At 43.7% G+C, this 23793-nt stretch overlaps 2 protein-coding genes across 8 annotated transcripts in view; one reads left to right on the top strand and one right to left on the bottom strand.

The window, feature by feature from the left end:
- Window positions 1-6092: 6092 nt before the first annotated feature.
- LOC116992072 lies at window positions 6093-14262 on the bottom strand. 6 transcript variants are annotated; one of them, XR_004416997.1, is made up of 3 exons: window positions 14160-14262; window positions 10105-10250; window positions 6093-7207 (listed from the first exon to the last, which is right to left on the bottom strand). XR_004416997.1 is itself a non-coding variant. In XM_033051238.1 (3 exons), exons 1-3 carry the CDS (start codon window positions 14219-14221, stop codon window positions 6705-6707), a joined length of 645 nt encoding a protein of 214 aa, XP_032907129.1. In that variant the 5' UTR covers window positions 14222-14262; the 3' UTR covers window positions 6093-6704. The 6 variants fall into 6 exon arrangements, 2 of the variants coding, with proteins under 2 accessions (XP_032907129.1, XP_032907130.1); XR_004416995.1 differs by lacking the exon at window positions 14160-14262 and adding an exon at window positions 13846-14017; XR_004416996.1 differs by lacking the exon at window positions 14160-14262 and adding an exon at window positions 13846-14017 and having other exon boundaries at window positions 6093-7087.
- Window positions 13364-23793, top strand: part of ATP8A2 (ATPase phospholipid transporting 8A2) — a 338953-nt gene continuing 328523 nt past the window's right edge. The window contains exon 1 of one of the 2 annotated variants that reach the window (XM_033051234.1): window positions 13364-13477. In XM_033051234.1, the coding sequence (XP_032907125.1) occupies window positions 13399-13477 (79 nt within the window). In that variant the 5' untranslated portion in view covers window positions 13364-13398. The remainder of the gene's footprint in view (window positions 13478-23793) is intronic. The other variant, XM_033051235.1, reaches the window with a different exon arrangement.

Genomic DNA, 23793 nt, shown 5'->3' with positions numbered 1-23793 from the left:
TATTCCTGCCCTGTCATATGAGAGTTGTCAAGTATTTTCTGTCCATTGGAGAAGCATGTACAGTAATTTCACGACCATAAGGCGCACCCCCTGGGAGTCGGCAAAATTCGCAACTTTGTAGATCATATAAGGTGCACCAGACTATAAGGTGCACTTTTTTTTTTGCAGCAAAGCTCCACCCCAGCTCCCCCTGCGCGGTTTCTGGCCGAGGCCCCGCCTCAACCCAGCAGCCATGGGGCCCCAGACCTGCCTTCACCCGGCAGCCATGTGCCCCCGGGCCCGCCCGGACCCGACAGGGGCGGTGCCGCGGGACCCCGGGCCTGCCTCTACCCAGCAACCATGGGCCCCTGGGCCCACCTGGACCTGGGAGGGGCGGTGCCACAGGCCCCTGGGCCCGCCTCCACCTGGCAGGGGCGGTGCTGTGGGCCCCCAGGCCCGCCTCCACCCAGCTGCCGTGGCACCACCGGTTTCCCTCACGGCTCACACTACCGGGGCGCCAAATGTCGCACTTTGTCCATCATATAAGGCGCACCTGACTATAAGGCGCACTTCCGGGTTTGGGGGAAAATTTTAGTCAAAAGGGTGTTTCTTATAGTCGTGAAATTACTGTAATTTGTTACTCAGCTTTCCCATGATAATATGTTAATGGGACCAATTAAATCATAGTGATTCAGTTTGGTACTGGGTTCTGTTACCTTCATTTCTGTGATAAAACTTAAGTTCTCTGCCACCTCCACCCTCCAAACATTCGTTTTAATACTTTGTCCTTTGGTTGCATTAAGAAACATAATTTATTTACAGTAATTTCATGACCATAAGGTGCACTGGACTATAAGGCGCACTTTTTTTTTGCAGCGAGGCTCCGCCCCCAGCTCCCCCCGTGGGGTTGCTGGCCAAGGCCCCACTTCAACCCGGCAACCATTGGCCCCTGGGCCCGCCTCCACCCGGCAGGGGCGGTGCTGCGAGCCACCAGGCCCCCCTGGACCCGGCGGCCATGGGCCCCCGGGACTGCCTGGACACGGGAAGGTGGGTGCTGAGGGCCCCCTAGCCCGCATTCACCCAGCAGCCATGGCCTCCTGGGACTGCCTGGACCCGGGAAGGGCGGTGCCGCAGGCCCCCTAGCCCGCCTCCACCCAGCAGGGGCAGTGCCGCGGGCCTCCGGGCCCGCCCCCAGCCGGCTACTGTGGCACTTCCGGCTCCCCTCACAGCTCACACTTCTGGTTTGGCAAATTTCGCGACTTTGTACATCAGATAAGGCGCACCGGACTATAAGGCGCACTTCCGGGTTCGAGGGAAACTTTTAGTCAAAAGGGTGCGCCTTATAGTCATGAAATTACTGTATATGGAAATAAAAATATGGGCAGAGTTTTTACAAATGAGTTGATTTAAAATGAAATATTAAATGGAGTTCAACTGGTAGCACTAATCCAGAGCCTATAGAAGGCCTTAATGTGGCAAATGACCTAGAGAGCTGCCTTAAACATGACACCTGCAAAGATTTGGAGAAATATCAGGCTGAATTAATAGGTTTTTCCATTTCTCTTATATGTGTGATGCTATCAGTGAAGTAGATTCCTGTGTTGCCAAGCAACAACAATTAGCAATATGTGCAAATTTGGAAATACAAAAGGAAACAGTAAATGATAGCAGGTTCTGTCCTGCCACTTCATGCTTTTTGCCTTGATGGGAAATAACTTTTCTGCTTTTAAAAGCAGATGCTACTTCCCTATGCCCAAGCTCCTGCTGATGTAACCCTGTGCAGTTATCAAGTGACTGGTCAGAGGCAAACCAACCTGACCACCAGGCCAACTAGGAATGGTGTGGGGTGGGGCTGGACATCCTGGAACTGTGTGAGGGTATGGTGGACCAAGTTGGTAATCACAGTGTGCAAGGTGATGTGGGCAGGAGAAACCTCTTAACGGAAAAGAGTTGCAGTGGACTCATTCCAGGTGTGTTCACACAAATAAAGCAGGCCCTACAGGCCAGTATGGTGGGGCAGATACTTCTTCTTTATTTTCAGAAATCAGCATCTCAAGTGCAGAAAGCTTGGGGAAGAAGCAGGAGGAGTCAGGTCTGGTTGCAGTTCAAAGGCTATGATCTCATCAGGATCACAGAGACCTGGTGGGATAGCTCACACAGCTGGAATGCTGCAATGGATGGATAGAGGCTCTTTAGGAAAGACAGCGATGGGGAGGAGCTGCCTTTGAGGCAAGAGCAGCAGGAATGCATGAGCTCTGTCTCAGGGTGGATGAGGAGCCAGCTGAGAGCCAGGTCACGAGTAGCAGGCAGACCAGCATGGTCACTGTTGTGGTAGCTGTCTGCTACAGACCACCTGTTCAGAAAAAGAGACAGGTGGGATCTTCTTCAGACAAAGAGTCCAGAAGATCTCTGGATTATTGTTTCACAAAAAAATAGTACATATTCTTGCCAGCTTCCTTTCTTTCAATATTCACCTCTGAAAAGAGACACATTAATTTGATTGTGGGCTGTAGGATTTACCAGTTCCTGATGAGGCTTTGAGACCTGATTCTCCTTTTGAATGCACTGACCATTTATCAGTGCAGTCTAAAGGATTTCAAGGAGAGAGGGGGCAGATGTCAGAAAGCTCAGGATTATTGTTATCCAGTCATGTATCATGGTATAACTGAAGCGGTGCATACCCATGGTCAGAGCAGCATGCAGAACAAAAGACACGGCCATGCTGCCAGTGGAGCACTCAGAGATGAGTCTTTTAAATTAAAAATATAATTAGCTCTCGTGAGATCCTGTGCAGCTAATCTGATTTCAGGCTGCATGTAGAAAGTATCAACAACAGGCAAGCACTGCCCAGCACACTGCAGACTTCCCTCAACCTGCTCATATTTACAGTGGGAATGAGGTTAGCCCACCTTTTGGACAGACAAGGTACCTCACAGCAAAATTTCTCCCATTTCTTTTTTTTTTTCCCCTTGGGTTTACACTAGACTTTGACTAGTCTGAAAGAGATCTGGAGCAGGTTCACCAGATACTCAGTGCACATTGCTCCTTGGAATTCACACTTATTCCAGAAGGTGTTTATCCCAGCACCAAATTTATCTTTAGTGTAATGTAAATTGCCTGAAGTGCAAAAATGAAACATATACACACTTAAACAAAACAAATACAGTTTGATTTTCTTTTTACAGGTTGAACAGCTAAAATGGGATATGTAGGATCACTTTGTCCCATTATTTTAGGCAGTCCATTTGGAGGCTGAACTTCAGGCATTTTTTTGGGTTCTTGACCTGAGTAAAGTGGAGCAGATAAATTATATTGCTTGTACTGCCAAGAGAAGCACTTGAATTTTATGTTGAACCTTTCCATCTCATCAGTAATATTAAGACTTCAACTTGGCCAGTTCCATTGTGATATATTTCCTTGCACAGCACTGTTTCTACAGTACTGAGCATCTGACATACCTAGCCTGTGAACTATTTTTGCAGTTCACACACATTTGAGCTACATTAATAATGGCTCACTCTTTACCTTCAGGCATGCGTGCCCAGGAAAGCACATCATGTTGCTATTTTAATACAGAGGTCTTGCCCTTTTCTGAGTGAGTAATGCATGAATAGAGCACTTTGGCTACTGGTACAATTTTTTAAATTGTATTCTTAAACACATTTTGCATACGCCTTATTCCATTTGTTCAATTTCATCAGCATACATATAAACACTGAAAGAGTAGGAACTGCCAGTATGTATATGAACATACTCTGTAGTTAACCTGCATAATGTGTAGCAGTTAACTTGAATATACATAGTGAAAGTAAAGAATCATATTATTTCATCAAAAGGTCTCTAAAATTTAGCCCTCTACCCCCTACATTTTAAGGTATCTCCAAGTCTAGGCTCCAATTTTTTTCTTGTTATGTGAATCTCAAACTGATTCTGGCTGCCCAGCTGATTTCAGTCACTCATTATTCCCCTGCATCCACTGTGCTCTGACATGAACCAAGTTATAGCTCCTTTTATGAGCTAGGCTGTGAGATGTGAGTACAGTAATTTTACGATTATAAGCCGCACTTCCAGGTGCCAGCAACTTTTCGTTCTTTGTCCATACATAAGCCGCACCTGATTATAAGCTGCACATTACAATACAGAGTGTGATAAAAGGTATCTATTCTATCACCATCTGTTGAGGGTGGGGGCAGTGATCCTTATCTCCGCAGGAGATATTCTGCTAATGGGCCATCCATTGAAACCAGGTGGGGCATTGTTCTTTATCTTTTCACAACCCATCCTTCCTCCAGTGAGTCATTTTCTGCTAGTGGCCCACTGAGTCCCACTGTGTGACTGATAAAATTACTTCACCCCATTGGAAGTTGCTCTAGCCAGGGGGAGGAGCCCAACATTTCTTACTAAGACAAAAACAGAGGTTTTGGGACACTGGACTCCAGAGGAAAATGGATTTCTCCACATCACCACTGGACCTCTGGAGGGAAACTGCACCTTCTGCAGGAACACTGCTTCAACTGAATCACATCTGTTACTGCAGGAGGATGCAGCCAGCATTTAATGGGACTGCTACCAACACCCTGCCTGACAGAGTCAGGTTGTACTCTGACTTTGTCAGGATTTGGAGTTTGTTTCTTTGTAGTACTGTATTTCTATTTAAATTTTCCTAGAAAAGAACTGTTATTCCTAATTCCCATATTTTTGCCTGAAAGCCCCTTGATTTCAGAGTTATAATAATTTGGAGGGAGGGGGTTTACATTCTCAATTTCAAAGAGAAGTTCCTGCCTTTCTCAGCAGACACCTGTCCTCCAAACTAAAACAGCAACTTTTTGTTCTTTGTCCATATATAAGCCACACATCTGATTATAAGCCGCACTTTGGGTTTGGACCAAAATTTTAGTCAAAATGGTGCGGCTTATAATCATGAAATTACTGTAATACAATTCGAGGGATCTAAAACCCCAGGAAGTACTGTGACGAGATTCCTTCTCACTGTGATGGTGGTAGAACTGGGGAAGGCAGAACAACTTGAATAACCTGGACTATTTTGGATAGAAGCACACTGTGAGCAAGAGCCTGTGCAGAGCCCCATGCACAGGGCCCCCCGAGCAGGCCGTGGCACATCCCTGTGTGCTGCCTGGACCAGCTGAATTTGGATGAAACTTTGGCTTCCAGGAGGAAGAGTCTCACAGCAGGAGAGGGCGCCAGACAACAAGGAGCAAGTGGTGGCTTGGCGTTGTGTCTGGGAGCACAGACCTGCCTCTGAAGGGGAAGGTGACCGGCAATAGGACACCATGTGACAACCCTCCCTTTCAGGTGAAGGGAGCAATTCATCTTTGAAAATGCTCATTGGTTGAAAGGAGCAAAAAAAGTCCCAGAGTCCACAGTTTTTATCAGCAAATTACACACTTGATGTGGAAATTGGTATGTTTGTCCTAGACCTGCTATACAGGCACACAGTGCTGGGTTTTGGATAAAGGGGTAGGATGAAGGGAAAAGGGAAATTAAAAAGGTTAATTAAAACGAGAAAGATGAACTTTTAAAAGGAAAAGATAAAAAGAAAGGGAAAGAAAGAGGAAAAGAGAGATGAAAAGGCATTATCAGCCCTTGATCCAGCATCGATCCAGTTTATAAGATGCCTGTCCTTGTTTCAGTATCAATCCAGCTGATCAGCAGTGATCCAGTTGAGCCAGTCCAGCTGATGAGATGTCTGGGCTCTGGGGGCCCCACCTGGGCTTGGGAGTACCTTTTTATTGACATGCTTCTCCACACCAAAGTCATGTTTCTCGTTTTCCATGTTAATTAGTTATCATGCAGTCTGTTCTTTTAGGCCTTTCTGGTAATGGGTCAGAGGGTTTCAGGAGTCTTTGGTGGTTGATTTGAAATAACGCTGAGGAAAGCCAGCCCCCAATCTCACCTTACAGACCATGTCTACATCCTGCCAATCACACTGTACTGTGCTGTAGTTCTTTCTCATGGAAAAGTGCTGTCCTGTCTCCACCTGGTCCCCCTTCTGCAGCCAAAACTTGTTCTTTTTCACAGCGTGCTAGTACCCATAGTCCTTGGTTATTACCAACAATTCTCGTCTGTTATTATAAACAGTCCTTGTCTGGCTCCACAGCCATCCGGTCATCAGTATTTGAGACATACACATCATCCCCTTGTCTTTTGGAAACTGAGAGCTCAAAAGGATCTCACTTTGGACCACTGTCCACAGGATTATAAGAAAATTTGGTTTAGTCATAATTATTTTTCATACTGGCCACAATTTGAGTTGGTAACTTTTTTTGAAGGTTCGTCAACAGAAATATTATTCCATTTGAGTTGTTATTCAGACAAGAAAAATTAAGTTCCCAAGGCCACTTGTTAAAAAACAAATGCTCACTAGACAACACTATTTCCTGGGAACAGACAGTGTTTCTGATAAGCTGGAGAGGGGCTTAGTCCAGGTGCAGCTTGTCAAGGCTGAGACCTCATGAGTATTTCTCAGATGATAGAGCAGCCTGAGCAGGGAGCGGGGGTACAATTAAAGTCAGCGTTTCTGGGACTCAGAGTGAACAGTGAACTCGGGAGACCATGGGGGACACGCCCCAGCTTCCCCTAAGAGGGAGGAAAAAACCCAGGATTGGGGGAAAACCAGTTTCCCTTCGTGCTCCCTCCTGGGAGGGCAGGGCAGAAGCTCCTTGGACATTGCAACCGTGGTCTTTCCTTCTCCGGGCGTGGAGATACTAATGCGAGCTTAAACCCATGCCAGTTCCGAAACAAAACGAAGGAGCTCGATTTGAAGCAACGCCCGGAGAGCCAGCTGCCAGGAGCAGTGCCTGCCGCTGGAATTGCGGCCCCTCCGGGACGGGGGAGGCGGCGCCGGCGGGCGCGGCCCGGCCCCGGGAGCTCTCCGAGGTGCTGGAGCGGCTCCCGTGTGGCGAGCACGGCGCTCCCCGGGGCACAGACATCGGCAGCCTGCGCTCGGCCGGACAGCCCGCCGGAGCACTGCTTCTCCGGGTGCCCCGACGGCAGCCACCGCCGCTCCTTCTGCCTCCTCCGCCCTGGGGAAATGGGGATGATGACACTGCGTCTCTGGAAACCGGTGTCCAAGAAGCAGATTTCCAGCCTGCAGGAACGGCTCCCAGCAAAGGAAGAAACCTCAGTTAGCAGGGCACGAGCTGGACGTGTTTCCTGAACAGCAGTAGGGCAGAGGCCAGCGTCCCTTTTATCCTAGTCTGCCAAAACACTACAATCAAGCAGAGGTGTGGGTGCTGGTCTCTAGGGTGTGTAATACCATAGAATCACAGAATCATAGAACGCTTTGTGTGGGAAAGGGCCTTAAATCCAACGCTCCTGCCATGGGCAAGGACACCTTCCACTAGACCTGGTTGCTCAGAGCCCTATCCAACCTGGCCCTGATTATATCCAGGGATGGGGCATCCACAACTTCTCTGGGAAACCTGTTCCAGTGCCTCACCACCTTCACAGCAAAGAATTTCCTCCTAATACATTCCCCCTGTCTCTACATGCTCTTGTAAAAAGTCCCTCTCCATTTCTGTTATACTAAATGGTATTTCAGTGGGTTTAATTTTTTTTTTTTTTTTTTTTTTTTACTTGCTATGTGTCATACACAACACTACTTGTTTCTGGTATTAAAGAATTTAAAGCAAAATCCAACTCACAGATAAACTGTATACCAAACTCCATTATTTCCAGTCATAAGGTGCCTTGGACATAGCAGCTGGTTCAAAACATATTCCAGAATATTTACACATGTGCTCCAGAGTATGATTTACCTTAACAAGTGTGTCCATTCTCTCAAGCTTCTTTTCAGTCTTTCTGAGAACATCTCCTTAGGACTAACTTTTACTTTTCTACATTTGTTTACAACTATACAAAGTGAGTGGGACCAAATCGGTATGGCACTATTTTATGCCTGCCTTGGATTCCCTTTGCACTGATCTCATTGATTAGAAAGCCAGAGAATATTGGACTCACATTAGCCAGCAACCTAGCTGTGGGACAGGGAAGTGAATCAAAATAATGAAAATGCATCTCATGCATTTTGAGAACTATTTACATTCTGGAAATCAATCTCATCTTAAATGTTTCCTATGAAGACAGGCTGAGAGGGCTGTTCAGCCTGGAGAACAGAAGGCTCCAGGGACATCTTAAATCACCTTCCAGTACCTGAAGGGGCTGACCAGAGAGCTGAGAAGGGACTTGTTACAAGGGCATGGAGTGCCAGGACAAGGGGGAGTGACATCAAACTGACAGAGAACAGATTTAGATTAGATATAAGGAAGAAATTCTTTACTGTGATGCTGGTGAGGCACTGGAACAGGTTTCCCAGAAAAGCTGTGGATATTCCATCGCTGGAAGTGTTCAAGGCCAGGTTGGATGAGGCTTGAGCAACCTGGTTTAATGGAAGATGTCTCTGCTGATGGCAAGGGGTTGGAATGAGATGATCTGTAAGGCCCCTTCCAACCCAAGCCATTTTCAGATTCTATGATTTTTTTTTTGTTAAGCTTTTAATTTCTTTGGTATTATTCTTCTTTGCTTAAGAATACATTTTTTTCTTAATTACTAGCTAATTGCTAACTTGGCTCCATATAAGCTAAGATCAAAACTATGGTCTCCTCTACCATATGTCTTTCCTGTGCAAAGCATTTGTAAGGGGTTGTTCTACACAGAGCTTTCCATCAATTTCCAGCCTGATGAATTCTTTCTGTTGAGACCATTATCATGGAATAAAAATTACTTGTTCCAATTTACTGTATTACTGTATTTTGATTGTATCTTTAAAACCATACAAACTTGTAGTTATTCTGGAAATGTAATAATGCTGATGTTTGTCTCCTGAACTAACTTGGAGGTATGAAGAACTTGTTATAATAAGTTCTTAGTTTTGAGTATACTAGAAAAGATACATTATTTTTCTTTATTTAGTTTCACTATTTTCTTTATTTAGTTTCACTTGTGCCAAAATAGAATGGGCTCAGCATTTTTAATTCTTTCAGTAATTTTCAGGCAAATCACAGATCACCTTCTGCTATAAAATGAGTATAAATTTCAGTTTCCAACATATCAATATGATTATTCTATTCACTGCAATTTTATCTACATATGTCATTATTAAAAAATCTGAAAAGCCTGAATGACATGTAAACAATTAAAATGCCTCCATTTCCAAGTTTTTTATCTTTTTCCCCCTATTTCACTTACAGGTAATGGTTTACCCTTTCTCTACCCCTCCCCAAGCTCCCATTGAATGTGCAATTCATCATTTTTTTTTTTCCACCTTCAAGTTAAATCTGTGGGTTAACTGTAAGAGGAGTGTTATTGTTGAGCCCCTTCTGCTTTATAAAGTATAGGAGACTCCAGCACCTTTAAGAGATTATGGGTAGGCCATGCATGCATTGACACATGTTCACATATTTAAGGTCACATCCTGTATCTGTCTATAGATACCTGTGTCTGCAAAGAAGATCCTTAAGTTATGCCACTTACTTACTTCAGTGATACCAAGCACACTTTATCAATCTAGAAACAGCAAGTTCTGGATTTTTTACTTTTCTTTTTTTATTTAACCTTTTAAAAAATGTCACAATGAGTGACAGATACTTCCCCTGTAGCTCAGCATATTATCTGCATCATGTTCATTCTGATCCTATGCATGTAAACAAGGGCAAAGCACCACAGCACAAAGATTTGGTTTAAGACCAGAGAGTCTATATTTTTTCTTTTCTTTTTTGAAGACAAGTAGAGTTAGACAAGCAAAACTTGCATGCAACTACTCTCATCCTGTAGCCTAATACCACCACTGCTGGCAGGAGGCCACGGCCTTTGTACTGACTTTGCAAGGTCTCAGGACTAAGCCTCATTTTGTCTGAACTTTTATTGACCTGTCTGTGGCTTTCTTTTACTTAGTTGCAACAGCAATATCTCTAACGGGAAGGTAGCTAAGTCTAACCCTTTTACTTTTGTTTAACTTTGTATGGCGCCATTGTGGCTTTTATATTGAGAGAGACAAGAAGTTCTGCTGTGGAGAATGAGGCATTTTTAACTAACATAATGATGTATAACACCATTTATAACTAACATAATGATGCATAACATAATAATATGTAGAGGAATACAGACCTGGTATGACAGCAGAGTCCCCTGAGAGTGGACTCACAGGACACTGTAGAAGAGGCATATGATGATGAAAAAAGGAGCACAGCCTTGGCACTGGATAACTTGGGGCTACAAAGACCTCATCAGCAGTCAGCTAAAGCAGTGCAGACCTGGGAAGTTGACAAAGGTAGTTGAGAGATTACACAAAGAAAAGGTAGGTACCATACATAAATGGCATCCCTTATAATACAATTGGATGTAAAGTAGAGCAGTAGACAAATAGATAATGAGCAAGGTGTGAAGGCATTAAAAAAAACACACAAAAATAACCCCATAACAGTTCTCTGCTTTTCTCAGCAAAGAATTTGTTGGGAAGACACCGATGGTCAGCTGCAGCCCCAGCACCCACTGTCTTGCAATGGTCAGCACTGTATACCATAGGTCTCAGAGGGGCAGGGTAAGCATCACACAAAAAAAAAAAAGGCAGACAGGAAGAGTGTGACTACAAAAAATTGAAATGTTTATTATTTCTGGTTTTTTTTTCTTTGAGAAGTAGTACTAGCATTCTTTAATTTCTTTCTTTTTTTCTTCCTTTTTTTGGTAATAATTAGCTCTCACCTTTGATTAGACTGTTACGTTTTTCACTGCACTAATAAATTCTAAGTAATGTGTGTTTCTTTCTTTTTTTTTTCTTTTTCCCCAGAACCAGTCTCTGTGTATAACATTAGTAACTGTAGTAGAGGATGCATCTTTTTGGAAATTTGGGCTTAACAATCTCTCTAAGGTCCCAGACGGCATCTGGCACAGTCAAAAATAGAATAAAGATATCCTGTCTCCCAGTCTGGCACATTAACTACAGGACCATTCTTCCTGCCTTTGCTTTATTTATTACATTGAAATAATTATTATGCATACTGAGCTCTTTGAAAGTACATTGCTATAAATACTAGAAAAGTGAGCACATTGTAATTTGAAAAATACCAACTCCTTTTTTTTCGATACATCATTCAAACCATGGAGCCATTACAACACACCCCAGGGAATAATACTGCCATGACTCATGGTCCGATAATACACAATTTAGTGCACATCAGCACGATGACAAAGACAGGCATTGCATAACAAAATGACAAAGGTGAGTCCTGCACAGCGGAATGAGCTGTTTCTTTCCTCAAAGCTCAGGGCTAACCCACAGCTTTGTCAGCTGGTTACTAATGAACATGAGTTTTCACAAACACAACTACTCTGGACTGCACACTTAGTTTTCCTGTGGGGCCCACTCTTAAGCCTGCTGAGCAGGACTCAGGTTCTTTCTCAATTACGGAGATTATCCTGCACACTTGGCTTCCTTGGACACTTTTGCAGTCCACTTTCTCCCCTCAGCGTCCCACTAGACTGCAGTGCATTAATATATCAGCTTGTGACTTGAGACAGATTTTGCAGGTGGGTCTCCTCTGAGGCCCTCATTCTGAGCAGAGGCAAAGATGTGTTTTGTTTCTTCCATGCCAGTAAGCTTTATTTAAATGTTTGGTCATTAAATGCTATGGGAGTGCCTTCCATGGGGATACAGCTCAGGCTTGTCGAGCTAAGTGTGGGCTGGGTAATTAAATCTCCTTGAGGCACTCAAGCAGTCAAGTTTAGGTGAGTGAGTACCCTTGTATCTGCAAGGCAGATGGTGTTCTAGCTGGAGCATTCGTTGAGAACGTTGAGTGTGCAGAGGTGAAAGCAAGCGCAGTGCATGTGAAGGAATGAATGTACTCAGCTGCTACATGGGCTCGCAAGCTGACAGTCCACAATACTTTCAGTGTACTGTAAACACAGTTCACCTGAGGGCTAATGAAAAAGTAAACATGAATCCAGGAGTTGCCATTAATTTTTTGGTCCTTTTTTAGGAGCAATTTCTTTGACTTTGAACTGACAGCTCGAACCCAAAGTGGACTTCAATTTGTCTAATAATAAATGTGATTTCCTGTTTCCCAGATAATTCGTTCTGATACAAATATACTGACCACAAGAAAGTAATTTGTGGAGAGGAGAAAGAGCGAACTGAGGGAGAAAATTATGTTCATGAAAATAACCAGGTCTATGTCACGGCCTTAAAATGGGAAAGACATGCAGAAATGCCAGCACTGAGCATTGTCCTTACTGTATGATTTCATTCACAAAAGCTCTTGGGCCACTTCTCCCAGAGTGATAAAATCCTGGAGTAAAAGCTTCTCACAGGCAAATATCTGTCAGCCGCAGTCCTGTCTCAAAGCACACATCTCCAGTGGGCTATGGTGCATTCAGTGCAGTCAGTGTAAAATGCCAGAGCTCTGGATTATTTTGAGTTTAGGAAGTGCAAAGTGGCTTGTTAACAATATTTCTAATATTTTGTGAAGTTGTAGCTAGAAAGTATCACTTTCCATACTATATGTGAGGACACCAAAGTACAGCAAGATTCAGAGGTTTAGCATTACTTATGATCTTTGGAATAACACCCAAGCTGCCCATCATGTGTGGTAGCCAACTCTGTAGGGTCAAGTGGTTTAGATACAGACTTAGGGCCATTTGTCACAGACCTTCAAGATATGGGGGACTATTTCTTATGCAGTAGATCTTCCCAAAACTCAAGATATCCTCATCCTGTGGTGATTCTGCTTCATTTAAATCATTCTACCTTGAAACTCATCTGGTAGAGAATGCAACCCCTTAAGATGCAGCAACTGCTGCTAGTAATGCCTCGTTAAGACCAGATCTGTGAAGATTGAGAGGTGCTGTCTTACCATTTTTTCTTCTATTTTTCTATTGAGTTAGATTCTTTCTTTGCCTGTCCTTAGGTAAATTCTCATGGTTCCAAATGTTTTGCACAGAAAAGCAATGCGCTGTAAGTGCTACATTGATTAACCTTTCCTCTATTTTCAAAATCTTTGATTTACTGGACATTTTGAGAAGGAATTGTATCTTTTGTGATGAGGCTGGCAGCGCGCCACAGTGATGAAAGATGCCCTTGTAAGCGGAACAAAGAAGCCCGGTTAGGGACCCTGATCCCAGCGGGAGCTTTCTCGGGATGCTTTATGCGCCTAAAATGTCGAGTAAAACACCATTTCCATAGAGACACCTCAAACCCCCCAGAAAACCCAGGCCCTGACCCGCTGGCAGCGCAGGCGATGGCTCGCAGCGGCGCACGGGGCCGTGAGCGGCTCCCCGGGAGGGCAGCTCGGGCCCGGCCGGGCTGAGCGCCTCGCCCGCCCCCGCAGCCCGGGCGGTGCCGGCGGCCGCAGCGCGGCGTCTGCGTGCGGGGGGGCCCATGGCCAGCGCGCCCCGGCCGGCCGCACCATGCCCAACAGGGCCGGCCTGGACGCCGCGCTGAAGATGTCCCTGCGGCGGAAATCCTCCAAGATCCACTCCTCGGCCGGTGAGGAGAGGGCGAGGCGAGGCGGGCGGGAGCGGCGCGGGGAGGAGGTGCCGCGGCGGAGGAAGAAGGATGATGCGGGGGAAGGGAAAGAAGAGAAGGGAAGAAGGGAAGGGATGGCAGCGGCGCCTCCATGGCGCGGCCGCCCGGCCCTGCCGCCCCACCGCCCCGCCGGCCGCGGCGCCGGGGATCCCGGAGTGCCGCCCCCGCCCTCAGGGCTCCCCTGGGCCCGGAGCCGCCGCGGGCCGGGGCGCAGCGCTGCCCGCCCGGCCCCGGCCCCAAGGGCACCGCGCCCCCGCCCGCACACCCGGCCCGGCGCTGCCGCACCGCACACCCCTCCCACCGCCACCCAGGGCCCCCCGCACCCTCACCCCCCGGAGTGAACCAGGCGCCCCTTCGTTCTCTTGGCTCTGATAGGCTTTGACAGGAAAATGTGTTGTGGTCGGAGGGCAGTACCGCCGGTGCAGGGGAGACAGGTGTGTCCCCCACCCCAGCACGCCGGTCAGGGACCGCTGTCCCGTGATCAGTAGTGGGGACAGCATCAGGCACTGCAGTGAGCCTGCGGACAGGTAAATCACAAGGTTTCTTAAGAGTTTCCTTTAGGAAACTGTTTTCCAACTAGTTCATTAAAAATTGACGGAAATGGAAGACTTTGAAGGTAGAATTATGCTCCCAAAGGACTTACACTGACTTCGATAGGACCAAGGTGCATTCAGATTTCAGTTCTGGTATGTTTTGCTTGGGCATAGATGAAGCATCAGTGACATTGCTGGTGACTTACAGACACCCGTTCCTGTGCAATATATTTAGGTGCCTAGCACAGTCTCTGTCACGAGTGAAAGTGTGGTATAATGCTGCTTCAGCACTTTTTGTTTCAATGAGTAATGTACACATTTCCTGATCAGCTCTGCTTCGGGTTAAATCTCAGAGCACCTTGGAGGGCATTTGCTGGATCACTTTTGGATGATGCCTTAATTGAAGATGTCCTTTAGCCACTCATGGCTGTTCAGCTCATGGAACCAGGCTAGAGCTAGCTGAAAGGAGAAAGGCGCCTTCTCTTTGGCCCCTGTGCACAACCTGGTCTCTCTAGTGACCATACATTTCCTGTTTGGTCTCACTGCTTGGTAGCAAGGACAGAACTTCAGGGACATCTGCATAGCTGCTGAAGTGGGATGCTGAGCAAGGAGGTGTGTAATGCCTGCTCAGATGAAATGGTAAGGTTTTAGGGTAGGATTTAGCATATTACCAGCTTTACTTACCTTCAGCCTAAGCCATTCAGATGAAACAGTTGCAGTTAAGCAGATTCCACTTTCCAGTGTTTGGGGATGTGTGCACTTCTGCAGTCCGATCTGAAACCCTGTCCTGTGATAGGGAGGCTCCTTTCCCTGAGCTGCAGTTTGACAGATCTTTTTGTGACTTAACATTTGGAATCCAAACCTAGGCTCCCTTCAGATACCAGATGCTTGGCACTTGGAGAATGTTTAGCTTCAGTGTGGCATACATAAGGAATTTTACCTTCAGCTTTTGTAAATCACAGAATTGCACAGGATGGGTTGGAAGGGACCACAGAGGGTCCAACCTCCCTGCTCAAGCAGGGTCATCCTAGAGCACATTACACAGGATTGTGCCAGACGGTTCTTGAATATTTCCAGTGCTTGGTCATCCAAAATCCACAACCATGCTCATGCATCCAGGTGGTTAAGTTGTGTCTCGATGATGCCCTGAGTGCTTGGGGCAACCAGATCTTCTAGCTGGGATTCATCTATACACATCCTGAGACTTTTACATGTTCCCTGCCTTTCACATAAGGAGAATCCAAAGTAGATGATACTTTGAAGAAGGATGGGGGTTAATGCTAGTTAGCATTAAGATCACTTTCTAGCTTTAACAATTTATTTCCTATATAGAATATTTTCAAGGGTAACAAGTAATAGCTAGTGTAGTTTTATGTATAATGCCTATAAAGTTACATAAAAGAGGTTTGTGTTACTCACTACACAGACCTGTTAAAGGATGGGATTGTAGTTGGTTTAGTACACCAGAGCCAGCTCTGGTGACTTAGGACAACCATGACCAATCTCTTTCACCTAGAAAGTCCTGCCTTCCCCATTCCTGTGCATTCCCACTGCCTTGCTCGTGTCAGCACTAGCCATCAGATGGTCACCTTGATCCGTGCTGATGTGGCTCACTACCAGACTGTATGATCTGAATACCAGCAGGGACCAGACACATAAAGGCAGTAGCTCTGTTTTTCACAGCATATTGTGGCTTGATGTGCAGACCTGCTGTGTGTGGGGGCCGAACAGGTTCATGTGAGGGGCTCTGGGCTGTGTGAACCCAACTGTAAAAGCATGCATTTGGACACTGAGCCACTGCCCACTGACAAGCAGTGCAGATGTGGTTGTGTGATGGCTCTGCAAAATCTCAAGGCCCTTCTGAGCTGAATGGTGTGGAGGGGGAACCAGTCACCCTTTCTTCATCTTTGGTTAGGGTCAGGTAACTGTCTCTATCCATTGCAGGCTTTTTGGCATCTATGTATCAAAATGTTCTATCTCCTTATATTTTTAGAAGAGAAGATATTTCCTGCTTTGAAGTCTTTTAGTTTATTTGCTAGTTTTGTTTAATTTTGAGGGAGTTTTGGTAATCTGAAGTATTAGGTTTTAGTTTGAGTCACTGAGATTTATTTTCATATCAGTAAAGTATTTCGGTGGCTTATAGACATTCCTCTTTAGTCAAGAACATTACCTCTGTGATGGTCTAACAATGTCTTTTTGTCTCAGATTTTCTACCCTCCTGCGTATGACCTCCACGTGTGCTAATACATATAAAATGTAACTGGTATTTTTGACAGTTTTAAACCTGCTTTACACTGGTATAAAGCACTTGCCAGAAAAGCAGGTGACGTGAAAAGTAGAATTTAGAGATGGGAAGTCACCTTCTGCCACTCAGATGATCACTGCTCTTCTTTTTTATGCATTTACGCATTAATTGATTTTTTTGTTTTGTACAAACAAACCTTTTTATTGCTGTGATATTGTACCAACTGAGCTAAATTGATTAGATTTAAATTATTCTCAAAGTCCTTACTGTTGTAACCACAGACATCAAAGACTAACTTTTTCTTCTCCTTCCTGCCTCCTTAAAACCACTAAAATAAGAAACTGTCGATAAGACGTTGGATGATTATACAATGGCATTTTTATTTTTAGGGAAAAAAATCGAATTTCAACTTTATAATGGACTAAAGGTACAACTGATCTAAATATTATTTACTGTGGTTTTTTTCAACTGCTTAGTGATACACATCAGCAAGAAAAATATTTTTAGTGTAAAGGTAGTAACAGAATCTTCTCTCCGGACATGCGGAGCTGAAATATAAACATCATTTCATGGTATGATACAATAGTCCTTTTATACATTTTCCACCTACTTTTCCTGTGAAATACTTGCTTATAGTTTATGCTGTGTTTTTGATCGGAGAGTCTTACTCCTTTCCTTGTAAAGGCTCCATCTCTTCCATTTTTCAGAGAAATGTCTATGCAAGGATTTCTTTGGGCTATTTTTATGCTGTGATATAATTACCATGATTGCAACTGTTGGGAAGTGTCATCCAGAGCAGTTAAAACTCTACACAGGCCCTTGTACTTTGCTGAAAGCTTTTATCCTTGAGAAAAGATGGTTAAGCATGGGAATAGGCTCCTCAGGGAAGTGGTTGAGTCACCACGCCCGAAAATGGTAAAAAATGAGTAGACGTGGCTCTTTTAAATAAGGTTTAGGGGACATGGTGGTATTCAGTCAAAGGGTGGATCTGATGATCTCAGAGGTCTTTTCCAACTGTAATGATTCTTTGATTTTATCTGTAGTCATTTACAGATTAGACATAATTCCTATGGATAAATTTAAAATGCACAGGAGCTATAAGTGAAATATGTCATCAGCTCTGCATGATCTACATATGGCTGTTGCTGATTCAAATAAGGTGTATTTTGGTTTTGTGGAGGACAGGTTCAGGTGGTGTAAGAAACGTGGTGAAGGCTGCAAAGCTTTAACCTTGAAGCTCACTCTTGTCACCTCTTCTTGTGGGATACCTACATCCTATTTTACAGGAGGATCAGCAGTTGCCTTGGATGCATTTTTAAGCAAACAACCCCTATGAAGCGGTCAGCAAAGTGCTGAGCTAACAAATTCTTTAAATACTATTATTTAAAGTGTTTAACTAAGAATAAAAGTCCTATTCTGCTGAGAGAAATGTACCTGGCAGGAGTAGTGATAGTGGGGACAAAATGGGGGGTGTGTACTTCCTCAGCTTTAACTGCCCATTAGCATCACGAAGAGTTACTGAAACACTGAGCAAGACAATGCAACCATAGCGTTGGCACACAGAAATTCTGCTCTGTGAAGGGAAACGTTTCCAGGTGAAGACTAAACTTCTGCCAGTTTAGTGGCAGAAGTTACTACTGAATACACAGACTACTTTAGTCCGTGTTTGTTCATGCACACACTCAAACTGCGTGCTGGTAATTTGGTGTATTACAGACCTCCCATTTCTTTTCATCCACGTTTAACTGGCATGCAGTGTAGTATAATGTGCAGCTTATTCTGTCACATCAAAGGCCCAATCCTGTTTATGTAAACACCAGTGACAATTATGCCTTTTGACAAAGTGCTCATCACAATAAACCCCATGCTTTACGTTATTGTGTTTCTATAGTAGCACAAAGGGGAGCCTTCTCAAGCTGTGTGGGATCTTGCTCGCCTGTAAAGTGAGGTGGTGACAGTGACAGGGCTAACTGGAGACCGACCTGAACTTCTGCTGCCTTTGCTCAAAGCTTGTTTGGCTGTGAGAGTTAGTTTGCATTAGAATAGGAGGGAATTTAAAATACCTCTGCTTAGGACACTGAATTAGAAAAAAGTGATTTATGCGCAGTTACTGTGGACCAACTTCATAAATAACCAAGGTCCTAAGTAGAGTGGCAGAAGAAACATTTTTTTTCCCTACAGTGATGGGGAAGGTGAGATTAACAAATCCATTAGAGATCAAATCACTCAGATGATAAGGAATACAGTTATTTAGGAGTTAATTGAGGACATAAGAGATTTAACTACCCTTCTGTTTCTAGGATCAAATTAAATGAATGTATTTAATAAAAGTTAAAAATTCCACTCTGCTGTATATTAAATATATGAACTCCTATGTTTTGCTACTTGAGTATTCATAACTCCATTGCAAATGGATACATGTACTGTCTGCTTGTAGAAACTGTTTTATTCCTTCTCTGTGACACTGTCTTTCCACAGGACTTTTGTTTCAGATTTTAGTTCTCTAGCAGTATCTGCTTTTAGTATACTTCCCTGTGCTGGGTGAGTCAGTGTTCTCATTTTCTAGGTAGACCTAAAAGCACTGCCCTACTAGTGTGATTTGGCAGAAATGCCACTGTAGTTCCACGAAGGATCAAAATATCTAACGGTAAAATGACTGCAAGGAAATCTGCTTGTCTGTTCAGGGTCCTAGAATATCACCAAGACAATGGAACTGCTGGGTGCACTTCCTGAATGGAACTCACTGGGCATAGAAAGAATAGTCATTTAGTATTGCATTTCCATTGCCACAAGGTTTGAGTGCAGTTCTGATCTCTGCCAACTCTGCAGGGTTTTTTTTAACCTGGAAATCTATGCCTTCATAAGTGATGCTGGTCTAAAGCATTCCCATTTTTTCCTTACCACTAACCCTCCTTCCCTCCACAAGAAGTTTCAAGCTGATGGCTCCCATTGACTCTAGATGGTATTTTTGGATGATCACCTGAAAACTGATGTCAGCATCTAAAAGTGATCACTGTCCAATTAGCAATTCCCAAGGTATTTTTATTGTAGTGAAGCCTTGCTGAGGGCCCTATGAGCAACCAGGTAATCTGTTTCTTCTCTTTGGAAGGTTGTCAAGTGATGCTGTGTAGACTCCCTACAGGGTGGCACTCTTGGCTGGTTCATTTCCCTTTGGCCAGTCTTGTTTGAGCTGTCAAGTACAGCCTTTAAATAAGCTTTGAGTCTGACAAAGCTCACGACTTGTGAAGTAATATCACTACCTGTGAAGCACTATCTTAAGCACCTATGTTAGATTTATTAATACAACAGGGAAGTGTTCCAGACTTATTTTTCTGTACCATGTTGTATTGTGGCACAGTTTAATTAAGTCTGTAGTAGTACAAATACTAGAATATCTGTTACAGACGGTATCTGTAGAGACTGATTGCCAACATGTTCTTTTAAGGGATAGTTAATCACAAAGTCTTTCTTGTATACGTACCTGGTGGAGCAGAGCAATATACTAGATTTTGAAAAGGCAGTTGAGTATCTCGGCAGCCACATCTTTCTGCTTCTGGGACAGCTCCTGAGTGTGGCTTGCCACAAATATTTTCCTTTCAGTCTCTTATCTTTTCCAGCTCAGCTACTTAAGCCTTTTGGAGCAATTGCAGGGATGTAAGACATGGCATCTGAGAGCTTTAGATAACTGATTCTCAGCTGGTACACTCAAAGAATAATTTTGGAAAGATCACTGACACAGTTGAAGATTGAAAAAAAAAAAAATCCCAGATTTTACAAAGCTTGGGGATTTAGTTTTAGTGGAAAAAATATTAATTATCAATATTGAATATATATTATTTTCAGTTATTCCAATATTTGTTGGAAAGCTCTCAGATTTTTGATTAGCATTATTGCCAACTTTTTATAATGAATCCTGCCCTCTACAAAAGTTCCTGGACAGTTTCTTTCCAGCCCCAGGGGTGGATAGATGCCTGCCTGTTTCAAAGTTCCTGGCTGTCAGACCACTGGCTAAGTGGTAGGTACATGGCAGTAATTCTAGATTCTTTGACATTTTTAATGAAATTAGCGGAAGCTACAATGGAGCAAAAAGACCTGAAAAGTTTTGCATTTCAAGCTAAGGTGTGATAAGGGAAAGCTGACATGATGCAGATTTAAATGAGTGACCCGGTCCAACCACCTATTTGGACTCTTCACAAAAGTGACACAATCCCTATAGTTAGAATATCACATCCTTGTACATGACATTCACAGAAGGTTCTCCTGACAGCTACAGGTGTAGTTACCCTTGCAGTGAGCACTAAAACCAGTTTAAATGAATGTGAACATGAAGTGTCAGTAAATTAGTCTCAATACTGTCAAGTTGTGATGAAGAATCACAAGATATACTGTAGATTTTAAATATATTTCCGCTGCTATCTCCCCTTACATAGGGTATTTTTGTTAATTCTAGTTCTAATTAACAGTTTAAAAACTCTTGCCTTGGGGTATTAGTGCAAAAAGAAGGTAAATGAGAGGTTTTCCTATTGGTCTTCCACTTGACTAAAATGGAAGAGCCATGATTGTATTAGTTCATAATCGATCCAACAAAATGTGTCAGTTTGATTTAGCTAAGGTTTGATGAATCTACCTTCTTTTAGAGTGTTAGAAATCAGGATTAACACAGAGTTAGTGTATGGGTTCTATAAAGGAGAAAAGGCGGCCTGACATCTTGTTTAAAACTGACTGTGACGTCTTAGTTTTTATTTAATTCCTAATTTCTTGAATGCAGATGACCAAACCCATTACAGTAATTTCACGATTATAAGCCGCAGCTGATTATAAGCCGCACGTCCAGGTGTTGGCAACTGTCTTGGGTTACAATACAGACTGTGATAAAAGGTATCTATTCTATCACCATCTGTTGAGGGTGGGGGTAGTGATCCTTATCTCAAGGGCAGATATTCTGCTAATGGGCCATCCATTGAAACCTGGCGGGGTATTGTTCTTTATCTTTTTACAACCCATCCTTCCTCCAGAGAGTCATTTTCTGCTAATGGCCATTGAGTCCCACTGTGTGACTGATAAAATTACTGCATCCCACTGGAAGTTGCTCCAGCCAGGGGGAAGAGCCCAACATTTCTTACCAAGATAAAAACAGAGGTTTTGGGACACTAAGGGAGCCCCTTTCTCCACTGGACTCCAGAGGAAAACTGCACCTTCTGCAGGACCACTGCTCCAACTGAATTACTTCTGTCACTGCAGGAGGATGCAGCCACCATTTAATGGGACTGCTGCCAACACCCTGCCTGATGGGGTGTCCGGTTGTACTCTGACTTTGTCAGGGTTTGGAGTTTGTTTCTTTGTAGTACTGTATTTCTATTTTAATTTCCCTAGAAAAGAACTGTTATTCCTAATTCCCATATCTTTGCCTGAAAGCCCCTTGATTTCAAAATTGCAATAATTTGGAGGGAGGGGGTTTACATTCTCAATTTCAAAGAGAAGTTCCTGCCTTTCTCAGCAGACACCTGTCCTCCAAACTAAAACAGCAACTTTTCGTTCTTTGTCCGTATATAAGCCGCACCTGATTATAAGCCGCATTTCTGGGTTCGGACCAAAATTTTAGTCAAAATGGTGCGGCTTATAATCCTCAAATTACTGTAATAAGATTTTATTAAATGAGCAGATAGTCAGAAAGAGTGAAAGCAAAGTGTTTATCTCCTTTTAATAAAATCAGCATGATGAATTTTTCTATTTTGAACAGATGGAGGACTCAGGTGTTATCTTTCAACCCAGTAGCGTTCTGCCTATTTGTACAAAACACAGTAAAGGCATTCTAAGACTCTGTGCCTGTCAGATCTAGGAACATTCAACCCAATGCTTACCCAAAGGATATATGAAACAAGTACTTTTCTGTGCCTTTAAATACTCTAAGCATACGTGGCCTTATTTAACAGGTGCCATTTATTTGTAAATGAGAGACAAAAGATGTGAAAGAGTATGTGCAAAGTCAACACCAGCCATCATAACTCTGAAACAGATACAGAGGTTTACATCTGCATTTGTTGTATCAGTTCACAGCTGGGAATCAGGATTTAACCCGGAAGCTTGACTCTGAAATCCAGATGGCATTTAGACAACATTTCTGCATCACTGGGAAGGCTCAGCATAGTTACTGCTTCAGTGGTCCCAGGGCTACTGAACTGAAATACTTTGACATCAATCCTGATACCTAGTTTTGAAGTGGGACAGAGAGCCAGGGGAATTAAGGTATGCAGGTGCTACCCAGGCTGGGGAGGGTACTACTTCTGCTTTACATATGAACACTCAAATCTTCTTCCCAGAGTTTCACTAATACAAGTCTGCATCTGGAAGCCATCCTTGTGCCATTTATCTGACTGGTTATAGGGGAAAAAAGGACCTTTCATGAGAGCCTAGCAGATAGACAGGAAGAGAGAGTTCCAGCCCTGCCCCAGCTGCCCAATTTATCCTAGTTCTGCACTGCCTGAAGAGGGGGCACCATTCACTATCAGTCCTTAACTAAAATCCAGATGCTTGCTGAAGTTTTCCCACAATCTTCAGTTAAAAAAAAAAGTTCATACCCTCTGTTTTTTATAAAGTAATTTTATTTACAAATCTGAAATTTGCTTATCTTGTCTTTGAAAAGTTTTTAAACCCTACTAGTCATCATTAGGGTAACAAAGCGGGGTGATCAGTCTTCAGAAGGAGAAAGGAGTGGTTAGAAAGATCTAAAATATCTGAAGAGAAAGAGTTCACGTCTTACAGAAAAAAAGAGATTTTGGGGGTCTGGGTCCCAAATTAAGCCACTTTGGGAAAGTGCAAGTATCAGTCAAAGACTATGCAAATGTGCAAAGGAACTCATTACTTTTGAGTTATTTTGGATCCATTCCACGTTGTGAAATTGGAGTTGAACATTGTGCTGGTTTCAGCTGGGATAGAGCAGTGACCAGCTGCATGGTACTTACATTCCAGCTGGGGTTAAACCACAACAGGTATTTTTTCAGGTCTTTCTGAAAGATATAGTGCTGAGCCCCTATAATAGGAAGAATTAAAGATAAGTTTCCTGGGGAAGGTGAGCTTCCTACTGTGAGTTGTAATGTATGCTGTCACTAAAATTGTCCAGTAAACACAGATGAAACTTTCCCTAGTGCCTTCCAGGTAGCCCTTCTGTCACGGGTCTCTTAGCTGGGACTGTGAACACTGTATCTTCCACACACAGCATCACCCTATTACCATTTTCTCTTTTGTGACAGTCTGGGACATGTGCAAAATCCAAAATCCTACAGTAGACCCAAGAAGGCCTCTTTAGTTGCAGGATCTCCACTGAAAATAAGAAGTCTGGTTTGTATCACAGTAGATGCACCTGCTTTAAATCTCTGGCCATTTCCATCCCCGACTCCATTCTCTATGTTCTCTCCCTCAAGTGTTCTTAGCCATGGTGGTTCTGGTAAGAATTCAAGTTAGATGCAAGGGACTATGTCTGGTATGGCATGGGAGAGAGC

This window comes from Catharus ustulatus, chromosome 2 (genome assembly GCF_009819885.2).
Source record: "Catharus ustulatus isolate bCatUst1 chromosome 2, bCatUst1.pri.v2, whole genome shotgun sequence".
NCBI classification, from domain to species: Eukaryota; Metazoa; Chordata; class Aves; order Passeriformes; family Turdidae; genus Catharus; species Catharus ustulatus.
This window is presented reverse-complemented; position numbering and strand designations above follow the sequence as displayed.

Coding starts and splice junctions, on each gene's coding strand:
- LOC116992072 (XM_033051238.1), bottom strand. CDS start 14,221: ATGCCCAAGCAAAACATACCAGAACTGAAATCTGAATGCACCTTGGTC. Junction 14,034..14,159: donor TTGGTCCTATCGAAGTCAGT/GTAAGTCCTTTG, acceptor ACCTGTCCGCAG/GCTCACTGCAGTGCCTGATG. Junction 7,100..13,845: donor CGCCTGGTTCACTCCGGGGG/GTGAGGGTGCGG, acceptor CTTTGCTGGGAG/CCGTTCCTGCAGGCTGGAAA.